Genomic DNA, 15,441 nt, shown 5'->3' with positions numbered 1-15,441 from the left:
ACACACACACACACACACACACACACACACACACACACACACACACACACATACACACTTACACACTGATTTTTTAATATTGAGACATACACAGGAGTAATAGTAGGCTACCTTTTGTGTTATTTGGAATGCTATTCCCGGAAACATTTTGATGTGTTTCTGATTCATACAAGACAGAGAAATACAGTTGAAATTGTCCAAGACGGCCACCCACTGTTGAGGAGAAAAGTTTTTGTCTTAAACAGGTGGACGCCTGGGATACTGTCATTACAATATTCGGGAAAACACTAGGGGGTGGGGGTGGGAGTAAGAAGTGGTTATTTGTATGGGTAATTGTCTTTGAAAGTTAGACATTAGAGCAGGTTTGACATTATTAACTTTTGTAATTATTTTTTATCAGAATTTCAGTGCAAGGATCCTTCTCCTCCTGCTAATGGAGCCCGTGTCTGTGGGGAGTGGCATCATGGCAGATACTGTATTCCATCTTGCCTACCAAACTTCAGATTTGTCACACCAACACCACCCTTCTATCGCTGTGGTTTGGAAGGGGAATGGGATCCTCCAAACGGAATGCCTTTCAGTTTTCCAGCTTGTGCTCGTGAGTTAGACGCTTTGCAAATATAAAAAATGTAGAAAGCATGTGATCTAGTCATTTTTGAGACTCGAAACGAAGTTCTTCAATAGGAAAAATAAACTTGATCATAGAACACAATAGGTAGTTTATCTATACCATATTTTATCAATAATTTATTGAATGGAAGAGGAAATATTTTCTTGTATAGGTCAAAGTGACTCAAAGACGACGAACAAAATCATTCTACAAGTACAGTCGTAAATACATTTTTTGTAGGAAAGAACTTAAAGCTTAGACGGATTGAATACCTTTCCCCCCATAGTTTTATGCACCCCGCATAATTTAGCAAAATTTGGTCTTTTTTTGCATAATTTCTGACTATTTTCCTGTATCATTCTTCTTTGTTAAAATTAACAGAATCGCATAATTTCACATTTTTGGGCTCAGTTTGCCTAATTTCAAAATTTTTCTTGCATAAAACAATGGGGACAGGAGTATAACCCTGTATCCCTTTTGAATGATGCATGTAAAGTCATAACTCCCCTGATCAAGCTGTTCCTTCAGATCTGCCATCCTATATCCTAGCTTTCATTCTGCTTTGTTTGCTGTCACTGTCACAAAAATGTACAGTGGAACTCGGATTCAGCGAGCTCGGCGAGAACTCGGATTCAACGAGAGGAGATAGATTCCCCGTTTTTTTTCTTCTTTAAAATCAATAAAAATAAAATGGATTCAACGAGCACTTAAATCGGCGAGCTTGGATTCAACGAGGTCGCTTCCTGGGTTAGCAGCTCCCACAGACGTGGTTTCGCTCATTTTTCTCTCAGAACGAACTTACTCTCTTCTTCGAAATCATCCATCGCACCTGAATCGTGAACATTTATTCACTTAGCCGATTGTATGTGACCAATCAGCGGCCTTTTTTTTTCATACCAACACATGCGGTGTTGACACGCTCACATGTCTACTCTAGCGTGTGTCGGGGTTGGATGGGCGGCTTGCACACTTATGACTGTGTGTTCGTTTCGGGGGAGGGGGAGAGGTGGCACCAGCGGTCCGTGCGTGGAACGTCACAGATACAAATGCGTCATAGTCTTTTTCCCCCGGCAACTGATCATTATTACAATGGTAAACTAGTCTTGACGTCGATCAACGTAATGAATTTGCGCTGGTCTATGGAATCAATAGTTTCCGTATGTTAGGCTCTACACAGCAACACAACTTTTTGGTAAATGATCGAGATGACTCAGGCGTGCATTTGAACGAATCGGTCTTTTTTTTCCGCAGCTCATAATATGCAGGCATTTCAGGCACAACTTGTTACTCCTCTTTATACATTACCTGCTCAGTGTCTATAATTGTCTACACAAAACCTCATGTTTGCTAAAACGAACACTTGGATTCAACGAGATTTTAAGTCAGGCCCAGCGACCTCGTTGAATCCGAGTTCCACTGTACATGATTGCACTAATCTTACTCCAAAATACTCTTTTAATGTTCATCTTTCTGTTTACATTTTTTTGTTTGTTTACTGTTGCTCCTTTTTACTGTTCTCTGGTCTGTAAGCCAGCTCTTCTCCAACAGGATGCTGAGGCACTGTAGGTCACAATTGAACTACCTCTCTAAACCCCAAATTCCCCCCAGGGCAGTGCCCCTGACTGTAGTGTCTTAAGGCCATTCCCAAAGTCGGGACATTTCTTGTTCAAGCACAGTAGAATTGTAAATGGGCTGATTCATGTCTCGCTCATAACTGTGCCTGATCTACTTTTTTTGCATGTTTGTCACTCTCTTGTGACCTGCTATTTCCGGGGTGCCTTGATAGTGGAAGCAGACCTTGTGCTGTTGAAGCTAGAGAGGTGAGCAGAGTAAGTCTGATTCCCTGTAAAGACTTCTCTGTTGACACCCACCCCTTGGTGCTCTTATGACTTTTTGCAGTTGCGAGCGCCGTAAAACCCTCTACTATAATTTAAATTTTTTTTATTTTTTAAAACTCAAATCAAAATGGGGCCTTATTATTTTACATGGCTTCCTCTGAATGTTTTCTCTTTGCTGTGTGTCCTGATTTGGGGACTAGTGTTCCACCTTTTCTTTGATATTAACAATATTAACACTTTTAGTACTGTTGGCGACTATGTCACTGCACTGAAATAAATATCAAAGGAAGTCACTCTATGTGATGGCTGAATGGGTTGATGAAACTGAAGCTTTTAAGTGTGATCATGGGTTGTGGAGGTTTAAAAAATTATTTTAAAATTCTACCTTGGCTTCAGCTTTCTGAACTAATGTGGTACTTGAGGGTTTTTTCACTATATGAACCTTCAGTACTGTAAGTGTTAATGTCTTTATGGGCGTTTAACTTCAACAGCCACAACAACACCACCACCAAAAACAACATTGTCATAAGTTTATTTTTCTCCCTTTCCCAGGAACACACCCTCCAGCTCACATTATCTATGGTGGCATAAACTTTGAAGGCCCAGGGTGTACTGACTCTCTTGAGACTCAGCTGCAGGCCAAATTGGTTCGAATCTTGACCCAGCTTGATACTGTTATTGGACTCTGTGACCAGGACGCCACCTGTGACTACTCTCAAAACCTGAATGTGTTGTGCAGTGAAAAAGAACATCTGATACAGAAAAGAGCGTTGACCTCGACTAAAAAATGGGCACGGTATCAAGCTGAGATGGAAATGAGAATTTCTCAAAGTTTGTGAGTGGTTGTTTTTGCTGCTGATTGGTTGTCATGTGTGTAACATTATACAGAAATTGATTATTTGGTACAGTAGTTTCCGCCTAAGATCCAGGAAAATGCGGGATCTTAGGCGAATGGGATATAAGCCGACGGACCAAGGGAATAATCTAGTGACCCATGTTAAGCCCCACAACCAGTAAAATGGTCTTCCTTCACTCTCAAATGAACTTGCGTGACCACTGTATGGGTTTATGACATATTTTGGCGAGCAAAGAGTGGTCAACCTGGATAACCAATCACAGTGGCATGATGCGTGCCATTTACACTTATTATCCTATTATCCTATCCTCAAGTTCTATGCTTATCCACTTGCCCCTCCCCTCCCCTTATCTGTCCAAAATTTCTTTCTTTCCATCTTTGACCAAGTTGTCCCGCTTTGTCGTTACTCTCCATTATGTAGTGACCACAGGAATTAAAATTTAGTCTGTCTCACAAATTTACTGCTGGTATGGTCAGGGAAGAGTTCACAGTCCAGTATTATCTCACCTGGAGAGAACGTGTAGGCCCTGCCCTCCCAGCGAGTGATGTTAGTTTAGGTGGAGAGCTTGGACGCAAGTGCAAGGTATGTTTGGGATAAACAAACACGTCAGTCAGTTCACACCTCGGTGTGATCCCGTCTGGGGCAAACATTGTTATGTTTCACTGAGTTTTACAACGCTTAAGTGATTGCATTCATGAGAGTGGATTATCTTTGTCGCGACCGGCAGTTCAATGATCTTAACTTTTCACTCTTGGTTGATCGGCTGTGTCTGCCCACGTTTTTGTTCTGTAAATTGTGGCCTGAAATGCGGCATCTTAGCCAAATTTAGACCTTCAGAGTGAATCATAGCAGGATGTCAGGGGTGACTTTTGTATAGTAACAATCCTGTTTCTTAAAAAAGCGCGATCTTAGGTGAACCTGGTTATGGAGACTGATTTTTTACTCCAAACTCTGATTTTTAGGAAGAATTCTGAGGAAAAATTCTCTTTTTGGTCATCATGTAGTGGTTGGCAGGTCTGGGTTTGAGATTGCTGGCACCCTATGGCTGGGCCTGGGGTTACGAGAACTAGTGAAGAAAATATACGACTGGTTTTCTAAAGGTTAATATTATTGATCAGCAGTATTGTTACTGAATTCAGAAAGACCCATCTTTTGTTTTTTGAAAAACATCTTTCAAATAGCTGTGTTTCAGCTCATGAAAGGCTCCTACTTGCCCTTTAAGTAGCCTTCTTTTTACATCCTCATTTCTGTTTTTTTTAATATTTCTTTTTAGTCATTAATAAATTGAATTTCTTTTTTTCAGATGGCATTTAGGTGGTTCAGATACAGGGTCCATAACAGAAGAAATTCTCCATGCCATCAAAGAAGACCACTCTGGAGATGAGTTCCAATTGACCTCAGTTGACCTCAACATCAAGTCCCAGTGTCAGCCAGGAGAGATTCTTCTCTCCGGACACTCACTAGACAAAGATGAATGCTGTGAGCTTGCCTACTTGTTCTTGTATAGTCGATGTAAGGTGTTCAATACAAGCTGTTGGCAAAGTTTTAAGTTACAGAGACTGAGGCTGAAGAGTATGTGATTAATTAGCATTGAAGGACAAAAAGAATGAAAGGCAGAAGCAAAAAAGGATAGTAAAGAAGTAGGATCCTTCAGGCACCTTCCAACCCTCTGAAGATATAGTCTGTTAACTTAAAATCCTCCCTTTCTCCCCCTCCCCCCTCCCCCTGCTTTGTGTCACTTGAATCTTATTGGTTGTGATGTTGCACCTGCTAGATTTATTGTGATCAAAACTGGTGTTTGTTTTTGAAAATGGGTTGTTTTGGGAGTTTTTGAGACTGTGCCTACCTGGGTGGTCTCATCGGAGATTGATAATAAATTCAGAGATTCCAGCCCATAACTCTTTCCATGCCAGACTGTTTTCCGTATTTGGACTGACACAGTGTGTTGTAAGTTGAATGTGGTTTAGGAGAGACCAGTTGTTGGACTATTTTTATGTCAGAAATTGAACAAAGGAAACGAAGTACAAAATACCAAATTGTCAATAGATTGTGAATGGTACAGGGATGGCACTGAATATACATGTAGATGACTTATTTCATGTTTTGCACGCAAAGGGTTAAATGGCCAAGAAGTGGTTTAGGGGAAATGTGCTGTGGATGTGAACATTTATAAAGCTTCCATTATCTTAATATCAGAAAGGGAATTTATTCAAATTTGTTTTATCTTTTTGCCTTTTGTCAGTGGAGTGTCCTGCAGGTCACCAGGTCACTGAGCGGTCAAAGTGTTCCCCTTGTCCAGTAGGTACCTTCAGGGAAAATGGAGAGGAATTGTCATGCCAGAGATGTCCTGGGAGTATGACCACATACTCTGCTGGAGCAACAAACAGGTCACAGTGTCTCGGTGAGTCATTTCCGCTGCTTTCATGTTTTCCCCGTGCTTGTTGCCATCAAATATCACCTTTGAATTTTGTTAGTAACAAGATGTTCAATTCAGTTTTAGTTTTGCTATTAGAAACTGTTAATCAAATGAGTTTTTCTCAGTTTTGGGTCATTTTGTTGTTGTCGTAATTTGTATTCTGGGCTCTATAATAAAAAAGATTGTAAAGCTGGCTTTATAAAGTTGTTCAAATTGGAACAATTGATACCTTACTAAAGAAATAGTCAGTATTTTTTCACTGTGTAAGTAGGAACTAGATGTTTTTGTTTTTTGTTCTAATATCAGCTTGTTAAATACAGATGTATGGTTAAGTAGTCTGTTTGAAGCTGTAAGGATCTCAAAAAGATAAAATTATTTCACTACACAATACTTTTAGTAGTTTCTGCTCTCAATCCAATGCAGTATTCATTAGTGAGAAGTCGGGTTAGGTGTCATCCTGATGTTAGCATATAAATGCACCTCTTAAGACCGTAATTTTTGTAACCTGATATTTTTGCAGGTAAATGCTAAAACTTGCTTATGAGTGTATGACATGGGGGGAGGGATGGGGAGGGGGGAGGGGCTGTTGGTAAAATTGTACTTGTTGATGGGATACTGTGTATGTCTACCATAAGATATTAATATCAGCTTAGAATTATGTTATATGGCACAGGCCATCACATAGAAATAAATGCAAATGGTACTTGTAGTTTCTTTTTACTTTATTTTTTTTCTCTTGTGGAACCCTGTATAAAAGTGCTTACACTAGGCACAGGGGAAGTGTTTATTGTAAAATATTTGTCTTATTCTCAGAACTCTGCAAGCCCGGCAGTTTTTACAAACGTAGTGATGCAAAGTGTGTGGAGTGTTCCCGGGGAACATACCAAGATGTCGCTGGACAGTTGGACTGTAAAGTTTGTCCTGAGGGACAAACCACTCAGGCACCAGGGGCTACTCATTCCACTGCATGCTCAAGTGAGTCACTTCTGTTGGATTCCAGACGAATCTGTGGCAGTTGTTAAAAAAGAATAGGAGATTATATAGTTGTCAGTGACTCGCTTAGGAAGTTTTTCTTGTTGATTCTCACTATTTTTATTCAAGCTGACAACACTCCAAAATTTGAATAAAAACAGCTCTTTAGTCTCTAACTCAACCTTTAAAAGGGCAAGGGTGTACTTTTACTCTTGACTTTGCTCATGTTATTTTCTCTGTTGGTATCCCCAAAGTCCAAACCCTGTTTACCTTTTTATTATTATTATTATTATTATTATTATTATTATTATTATTATTATTATTATTATTATTTTGCATTCATTCAGCACATATCCATACTCTGCAGCCTGCTCTATGCTCTTCACAACTATTGCTACTCCAGCAGACCTTAGAACATCCATAAATGTTCTCTGCTTCCCAGGAAGCATACAATGCAAGCAGCTGATAAGAGTTCAAATACTAACAAACTGACACGATCTTTCAGTGTTTATAAGCGGGTACTCTTTCCCACCTGTGTGAAGTGAGGAAAATTGGTATGTAGTGTCTTTCTGAAAGACACAATGTTGGGCCCTTAATGAGATTTGAATCCATGATCTTGCGGTTGCAAGTCAAACAGCCTAATCGCTAGACCACCAATGCTTCTTTTCATAATCATCATCTCATCATCATCATATTTTTGCAATTCAAATGTAGTTATTTGGATGAGTGGAGGTGCCTCTGAGTATAATGACAATGCAACCAAAAAAGAGCCTCGCTCTTGCTCAAAGATTTCTTCGTGGAGTCCACCAGGCCCTTTAAGGAAACAAAAAAAAATCATCATCAACATCATCATGATCATGATCATCATGATCATCATGATCATCTCATCTCATCATCATCTCATCATCATCATAATCATGCTTGTTTTCTTCTTGTACTTATGTGTCCTGCATGTCCCCAGACCTGTGTGGTGCCGGGGAAGAGATGTCTCCGATGGGCCAGTGCCAGCTCTGTGCTAAAGGATCCTATCGTGCAGGGGACGGTGACAGCAGCTACTGTCTCCCCTGTGGCTACAAGTGGACCACTCTTGGGGCTGGAGCCGTTTCTGTCTCTCAGTGTTCCATTTGTAAGTGGGAATTTATAGCACGCCATTTGTACCCATTAATGTTGATAAGACAGGCTTGGTTTGTATCTCCAAAAGTTAATTTGTTTGTTGAGATTGATCGTATGAAGTTTTTTGGTTATTAATGCTAAAGTCGACACCCCTTCCTGAAAGCACATACTATAATAGAACTTTCTTTGACATCTGAAAATTTATTTGGTAGTTAATGGAGATTTGAGAATACTTTACTTTTAGGACCCGGTGGCCATCTGAATTCAATCCCTTTGACCTGTCAATATATGGCAAAGAATTTACAGGTTGAAAATTAAGAATATGATCGTAAATTTGCTGAGAAAGATCAGAGAGAGACTTGTTTAGTTGTTACCTTTCTCAGTACGAAATGTGAGACATCATGGGGAAATGAAGCGCTCGTCAAAATGATGAAATTGTAAGAAATGGCATTTTTCTGGGTGTTGGGCAATTTTTTTCCAATTTTGTTTTTTCGGCTCAGTACCTTTTACATCTATTTAAAAACATATTTCTGTTTGGATTTTACTGAAAAACATTGATTGAAGGCACAAAAGATGTAAATTTTCATTTTCCAAGGACTCTCAAGCTATGGAAATTACCAAACTTTGGCGTCCATTTTCTTGCTAATTTTATCTCTGAAACCAGGCAAATATTGCAAATATCTCGACTTTTATTCAACATAGACATTTTGTTCACCAAAAAGAAAGGCAAATGAAGGCTTTTTGGGGGCTCTCGTGGCCTAGAGGTTAAAGTGTTCGCCTCTCAATCAATAGGTCTCGGGTTCGAATCAGGATAGCGACGGAAATTTTTATTTTTTAAAATTGTCTCCTTTTACCTCCTCTCCTGTTCTAGCAATGTTCTGTCGTCTGCTGTTGTCCCCACTTTCTGCCCCCACCCCTACCCCCTCACCTCCTTTGCCCCTCCCCTGGACGCCTGACTCTTTCTGCAGCCTTTCTACTGCTACTCCTTGGCTCCCTCTTACTGCTGTCTTTCAGCCACATCCCTGATGTTCTGGTAGGAAAGATCTACACCTAGCCTTCTCGGACAAGGAAACAAAATCTCGGAGGTCCCGTGTGCAAGTTGCGCACTTTAAAGATCCCTTGGTGGTCAAAAATCGATAAGAGTAGGCTTCGGCTGCCGTCAGCGGAAAATTCAAAATTTCCTACCAATTGAAAATGTTTAGTGTGTCCCTCACGCTTGTATGAACTTACGCAGTTGTGAGCACTGTAAAACACTTTAAAAAAAAAACAGGCTTTAAGATGATACCAATAACAACATATGTCCAAAAATTGACGAGCACCTGATTCCGTCTGGTTGTGACACAAATACATGTCAGAAAATGGTTTGTTTTTTGCCTTTTCAGTGAAATGTGAAAAAGGTCATTATCAGGATTCGGAATTGGGAACTTGCCTCCCCTGTCCACTTGGCACGTTCCAGACTTCCAGAGGGGAAACAGAGTGTGAACCATGTGGGGTCGGCTTAACCACTACGGAGCCAGGTGCCACAGCTCGGTCAGAGTGTGAAGCCGGGGAGGTGGATGAGTGCGCTCTGCAGATTCATGATTGTGCTGACAATGCTCAGTGTGTGGACCTGCCCCAGGGGTTTGAGTGTAAATGCAACCATGGAACAAGTGCTGATGGAAAAAATTGCATAGGTTAGAATTTTATTTATTTGTCTCAACTTTAGTATTTGATCAACTACATAGAAATGAAAGACGTCTGTCCTGAAAAATGACAGAACAAAATGCTACTCAAATGCTAAGGTAATCTTAAAACTAGTTTTTGCATGATTTTTATTGTTATTCTTACTGCTGTCTAAAGTTGGCTTTATGAGTGTCAGAGACTCCTTAGAATTTTTGCCAAGTGATTTTTTAAATTATTACAAGGAAGGGTTATTGTTATGATGATGCTGAGGATAATCATTTTAAGAAAAGCCCTACCATAGTCTAGCATACGTAACGACATCAGCAGGATGTTGACATCTTTTTGTGAAGTACTTATTTGCGGTGTTTACATTCATTTTAAGTACAAAAATATATACATGATGTATTAGACAACATCCTGAACCTGGAAATCTGTTCACCATGTGTATGTTTCATTATATGCCTGTTTGCTATGTGTGTGCTAAACTGTGGTTTGTTGAAATATTAGTTAGTTTATTTCTAAACACACATTTAGAATAATTGTAAAAAAAATTTTCTGCTTGCTCTTTCAGTTCAAGGATTTCTGAATATTTGATGTTCACAAATTTTTACTGCCCTTTAAGTTTAAGAAAATTTGCTTTGTTCTTCTCATTAGATATCTGTGACAGCCTGTGCAGTGAACTGACGTCTTGTGGGGAGCAAGAGGAGAGCACAATTAAGAATGACATAGGTCTGCCCTGCCACTGTACTGTGCAAGTTTGCCGGGATCAAGGTGTGTGCTTTTTTTCTTGTTATTCTGTTGACCTTTGATGACCTTTGTCATATTGGAAAATTATAGACTTTTATATTTGTCCCCCTTTGAGGATTTATGGGTTTACAGAAAGGGATGCTGTTTATATTAGATTTGGGATTGAGGAATTAACCATGGTGGTTCATAATTCTTCAATTGAAACTTTACAGTATTGAATAGAATAGACAGTTTTCCAAGTTTATTACAGCTGATGTTTTTAGTTTAGAAATTATGGTTTATAAGATGGTGATGCGTTATTGTTTCTTCTGTTTCAATTTGTTTGAATTCATTTGTTGTTTTTTCAACATGATTTTCTCAAACTTTCTTTCAGTTATTAAAGTTCTTGTCGTCTGTCAACATTGTTCAGATTTAAGTCTGTTAGTCTAGATTTCACATTGCTTTCTCTCCAATTCAATACTGCAAAGTTTTATTTACGAGTCATACTCATGCATAATTAACTGATTCATGGGATAATGAGTCAGAATTTTGTTCCCTTTTTAAGCTGCTTTGAGGATCTTTCTCGCTTTTGAGATAGTAATAGACTTCCGGGTATTTCTCTGAGTATTTCTGTGTGTCCACTCATGAGCATGTGTACATCAGATACATGGGATACATGTGCTGGGAAAAAGATGAGATGAAGAATTTATGAAGAGAGGGTGGGGGGAGGGAAGCAGACTATGGACGTAGGGTAGTGGGAATAGAAAATGAGGGTTCATACTGTTAATTTATTTTGTTGATTGTATATATGAAGTGCGCTATTTTAGTTGGTAAGTGTGTTATCAAGTACACTTTCAATGAAACTGTACCATGCAATTTGATGCCTTTCCTTAAATTGTAGGAAATATGATTGTTTCTTGATGTAATTTCTACAATGTATGATATTATGTTCCAGTGTTGGGGTCACCAACATTCCATACCCTGGTGATCGTCAGCATGACAGTGACGGCAGTAGCAACGCTGCTTCTTTTTATCATTATTGCAGCATGTGTTTACAGGTGAGTGTGCCATGTGTTTTGATAGTGTTATTCTTGAGAATTTATAACCCTCTATTTCAGGCGCGGTTCGTCCATAGAGCACAGTCGTGCAGTGCTGCCCCAAATTTTTTTATGTTCCTTTACGTAAAACACCCACAATAATAAAATAAAAGAAGCCAGAAACAAACACTAGCCAAATATTATATCAAAACAGGGTCCTCACTGCGCCATAACTCATTTCTGTGTCTATAGCGCCGTAAAACATCTACAATGCCTTACCAAAGTCCATGCGCTTTAGCTAAGCATAATAGGATATTCAATAGCGTAACCTGATCTATAAACCGCTCTTGGGGATAACCCAAGCGATGACGACACACGTAGCGAGTTTGGCGGTACATTAATATTAATAAGACGGCACATCTCAAATGTGCTCCTGCCGAAGAGTGCCGAAACAAAGCCCACAGTAGGCAGTCTAAAAATAAATGCGATAGACCGTACGCTATTCTTTGCCAATATTATGTGAGCCCCGGAGCAATCCAGCGGAGTGCTCAAGTGAATTGTGATTGGTTCATTGTCTGTCTTGCCACTATTTTAAGCGACTCTGTGACAATGAACCTGAGGGAGGCGAACGTGACCGTCCAATGAGTTGTGCTTTTGAATGGTTTTGTAGTGGAGTAGTGAAAGTTATTAATTGAGTGTTCAGTTCCGACAAAGGATGAACGAAATTGATGTTTAGCTAACAAACAAATTAAGTACTAGAAATCAAAGCGACAAGTAAAACAAATGAAAATAAAAGCACGAGGTCCTCCCTCACCAACCCAAAGATCCTTAAATTATACACCGTCTCATTTACTATGCCCTTGACTAGCTTCAGCATGTGATAGCTTAATTGTGCACGTTCACTTTTTAGCCCCACTAGCCGCCCCTGCTCTATTTCATGATTTGATTTTTCAACAATTTGTTTTGTCTATCCATTGGTTCACTCCTTTGTGTCTGGGCTTCTTTCAGCTTTAAAATCCGTTTCAGATCTGGTTGTTCAAAAAATTCATTTGCAATGCCAGAACGCTTCACAGCGCAACATTTGACAGTGTCAAATTTGTTGCGTCTGTATCCCAAGAGGTATCCTTGAGACATTCAGCATTCACACTTTAAATTTTTAAAAACTTGTCCCCGTTTTTTCTTTTTCTTTATCTTTGTAAGATATCCCTCGAACTATGGATCCCTCATACTGCCGAGGCTGGTCCCGTGGAACTCGAGCTATCCATGTTATACTGTAGTAGTTTTAGGCCACCCTCTTTGGGCATCCACATTTAGCTGTAACTGGTTGAAGATACTGTCTAAAACTTTACAACCTTGCTGGATACAGGTATTGAGGAAAGGTACTTTGCATTATTTTTGTCAGTATACTGTAGTGGAAAATAGATACTTAACAATCAGCAGAGGTGGAAGGTACAAATGAAAATGTAATGCCGCCCAGCAGGCTGCAATCCTGTATGTCCACCAAAACTGGGATAATAAATTTGAAGTCCCAGTTTCATCTGAGGAGTTAATTAGACATAACGAATGCCTTTTATTGGAGTGGGTACAACAGTATAGCAATCAATCTTAGACCTATTTAGACCCCTTCTTTCAGCATAGTATGTGAGTCTGATTGCTTCTATTTGTATATATTTCAGGCGAAATAAACATGAGAAGGAGAAAAAGCATGTCCGGATCTACCGCGAGGAGAGGGAACTGGTAGCCTTCACAAATGAGGCTTTTGACTCGTTTCCCATTCACACCACCAATGTCACTCTCAGTGTCAACAGAAATAACAGCTCTCTCTTCCCAGTGGGAGCTAACAAAATGGCCACCAGGTGGCATCGACAAAGCTTTGTGTCTTCTGTTGGTCTATCTTGTGATGATTTCGAGTCAACTGATCTATAAGGTGTAATGGTTCTTTATTGGTCTAAAAAATTGAAGTCCCTTTTAACAAGACTGAGATATTCAGCAAGTTCTTGATTGATGCATTTGAAAATTTTGTCTTTAACTACCTCCACATGTCATTCCGGTATGGCGTCTTGTGTATGTTTAAAAAAAAGATGCCTGTATAGTTCTATTGAGCACGACTCTGATTCAGCCTTCTTAGCTACGACACTTATGCTGACTTGGAGTTTTTAATGGTTTCAAATTCATTTTTGTAAGAGGTCAGACAAAGTCAGTCTCTGAGAGTATTGACCTGACTTTTAGGAACATCTTTACTAATTTTTTTCATTGACAATTCTTACATCTAAAACTAGCAATGTAATGTTTGTGTTTGTGTTGAGTTGTTTTTTTTGTTAAAAAGAAATATTTTGCCTTGCTATGAATGTACTTTCTGAAAATGGGACCAGCATGGAACATTTTTTTAATGTGTTGGCATACAATATAATGATTACAGTCTTTATATTTGAACAAAGTTTTTAGTCAAATGCAGTGGGGTTATTTTGTTGCTTATTTACTGCTGTGTTTACAGGATGGTTGTCATCACAATTTTTTATACGAGCTTCTCGATAGAATCTGAACTTTCTAGGTGGAAAATATACTTTGTTACTATATTGATAATATATTTTTCTAATGATGTGAAGCAACAGGCTTTGGGCATTAGTTTTTTGAAAATCTTCAACATATTTGCCAGAGACTGCTAATATTCTCATTAACAAAGTGAAAAAAGTAAGTGTGAAATATTGGAAAGCCTTACCAGCACACAGTTTTGTTCATGACATTGCTTTTTTTCCTTGAGCTGGTTGAAATGCATGAGGAGTAGGATATTGCTGTATGATTGTTTTTACACTGTCACAGATGAGACAGATGTAGCACTGATTATTGTCAAGCCGGTATATCGCTGGTGGAGTGATGAAACCTCGCAACCCCAGAAAGGAAAATTTTACAGGAGAGACAAAAAACTGATTTATTCGTGAACAAAAAGATCTATATGAACCAAAGTTGGTACAGATAAATGAAAACACCTTTGAAACTTGGTTAGACCAAAGAAATCCCCTTTTCTATTCTTTAAATGGTTATGCTGTGGGATGCGAGGTTTCATTACAACATTTTTGTCGTGATGAAACCTCGTAATCAGCCGGCGGGAGGGTTGCGAGGTTTCATCAGGACAGAGTTTGAGGTTTTCGAGTTTTCTCGCAGCTCATTTGGTTGCAGTATGCATTTGTAGTTTGGAACGCAACAAAGTGATGAAGATGTTTCTTCAAGACCAATTAGTTTAGAGTTAGATTCCCGGCCAACTGAAGTCAAATAAATGTGTGTTATCGGCAGAATTAGGGTTTGAAACCTCAAACGGATCAGCGATTTGGGCAATCTGTTTCAATATAATTTTCCAGGATTAGATCTGGTTACTTCCATTTTACAAAAAGGCACAAATGAATAGTATATCTCTGCAATATGGTCTCTGGTTGCACTGCAGATGGCTTTTACAATGGTAAGAAATAGATCTAGATCAAAATATAGACATGATTTTCAAAGTTTTACTGTGTCAGTCCATTACTAAATTTATTAAGAAAATAATGTAATACACACACACTCACACACACACACACACACACACACACACACACACACACACACACACACACACACGAAAGCACGCCACAAAATGCTTCGAAAAACGAATGGAAGATCAATCAAATAATAGAAAATGCTTCGAAAAACGAATGGAAGATCAATCAAATAATAGGTTGTGTGTCATGAATAATAATTGGATTAATTATGAAAATACATAACGTATGTGCAGACAAAAAAACCCCCTCCCCCCCCCCCCCATTATGAATAGCCATTAATGATAACGGCGTAAATTGTCATAAAGTGATGACGTATATTGGAAATAACAGATTCAAGCTAGTAAAGGGGTTGTACTTGGGAGTGCTGGATTTTAAGTCATGTTTCTGTGTTCTGCCTTCGGAACGTAAACCCATTCATCACTGAAAAGCAGCTTGAACTGGATGTTCATGTCTGGGGTGTACCTCAAACACCTGATGTCGGTGACAACAGGATGACCCGTTTTTCTGCCTGGTCTGATAGACTTGTAACTTCCTCACTTAGAATAATGTCTGGTTTTTCTCTGGCCATCCTGAAGAAATGGAGATACATGTAGTTTAGGGCGACCTCGATTCGTGCTTTTCGAACTGATCTTTCAATAGTTGAGTGCACAGTCAACTTATATTTGTGTGTTCTTTGA

At 39.2% G+C, this 15,441-nt stretch overlaps 1 protein-coding gene across 1 annotated transcript in view; it reads left to right on the top strand.

Moving 5' to 3' along the window:
• Positions 1-13,513, top strand: part of LOC101864054 — a 92,908-nt gene extending 79,395 nt beyond the window's left edge. Inside the window, exons 61-70 of the mRNA XM_005095306.3 lie at positions 401-598; positions 3,001-3,283; positions 4,609-4,784; positions 5,548-5,706; positions 6,535-6,696; positions 7,655-7,819; positions 9,189-9,479; positions 10,123-10,239; positions 11,150-11,252; positions 12,908-13,513. Of these exons, the coding sequence (XP_005095363.1) occupies positions 401-598; positions 3,001-3,283; positions 4,609-4,784; positions 5,548-5,706; positions 6,535-6,696; positions 7,655-7,819; positions 9,189-9,479; positions 10,123-10,239; positions 11,150-11,252; positions 12,908-13,157 (1,904 nt within the window). The 3' untranslated portion in view covers positions 13,158-13,513. The remainder of the gene's footprint in view (positions 1-400; positions 599-3,000; positions 3,284-4,608; positions 4,785-5,547; positions 5,707-6,534; positions 6,697-7,654; positions 7,820-9,188; positions 9,480-10,122; positions 10,240-11,149; positions 11,253-12,907) is intronic.
• Positions 13,514-15,441: the final 1,928 nt, after the last annotated feature.

This window comes from Aplysia californica, unplaced genomic scaffold (assembly GCF_000002075.1).
Source record: "Aplysia californica isolate F4 #8 unplaced genomic scaffold, AplCal3.0 scaffold00100, whole genome shotgun sequence".
Lineage (NCBI taxonomy): Eukaryota > Metazoa > Mollusca > Gastropoda > Aplysiida > Aplysiidae > Aplysia > Aplysia californica.
The sequence above is the reverse complement of the archived record's forward strand: the minus strand, read 5'-3'. Positions and strand labels throughout refer to the sequence as shown.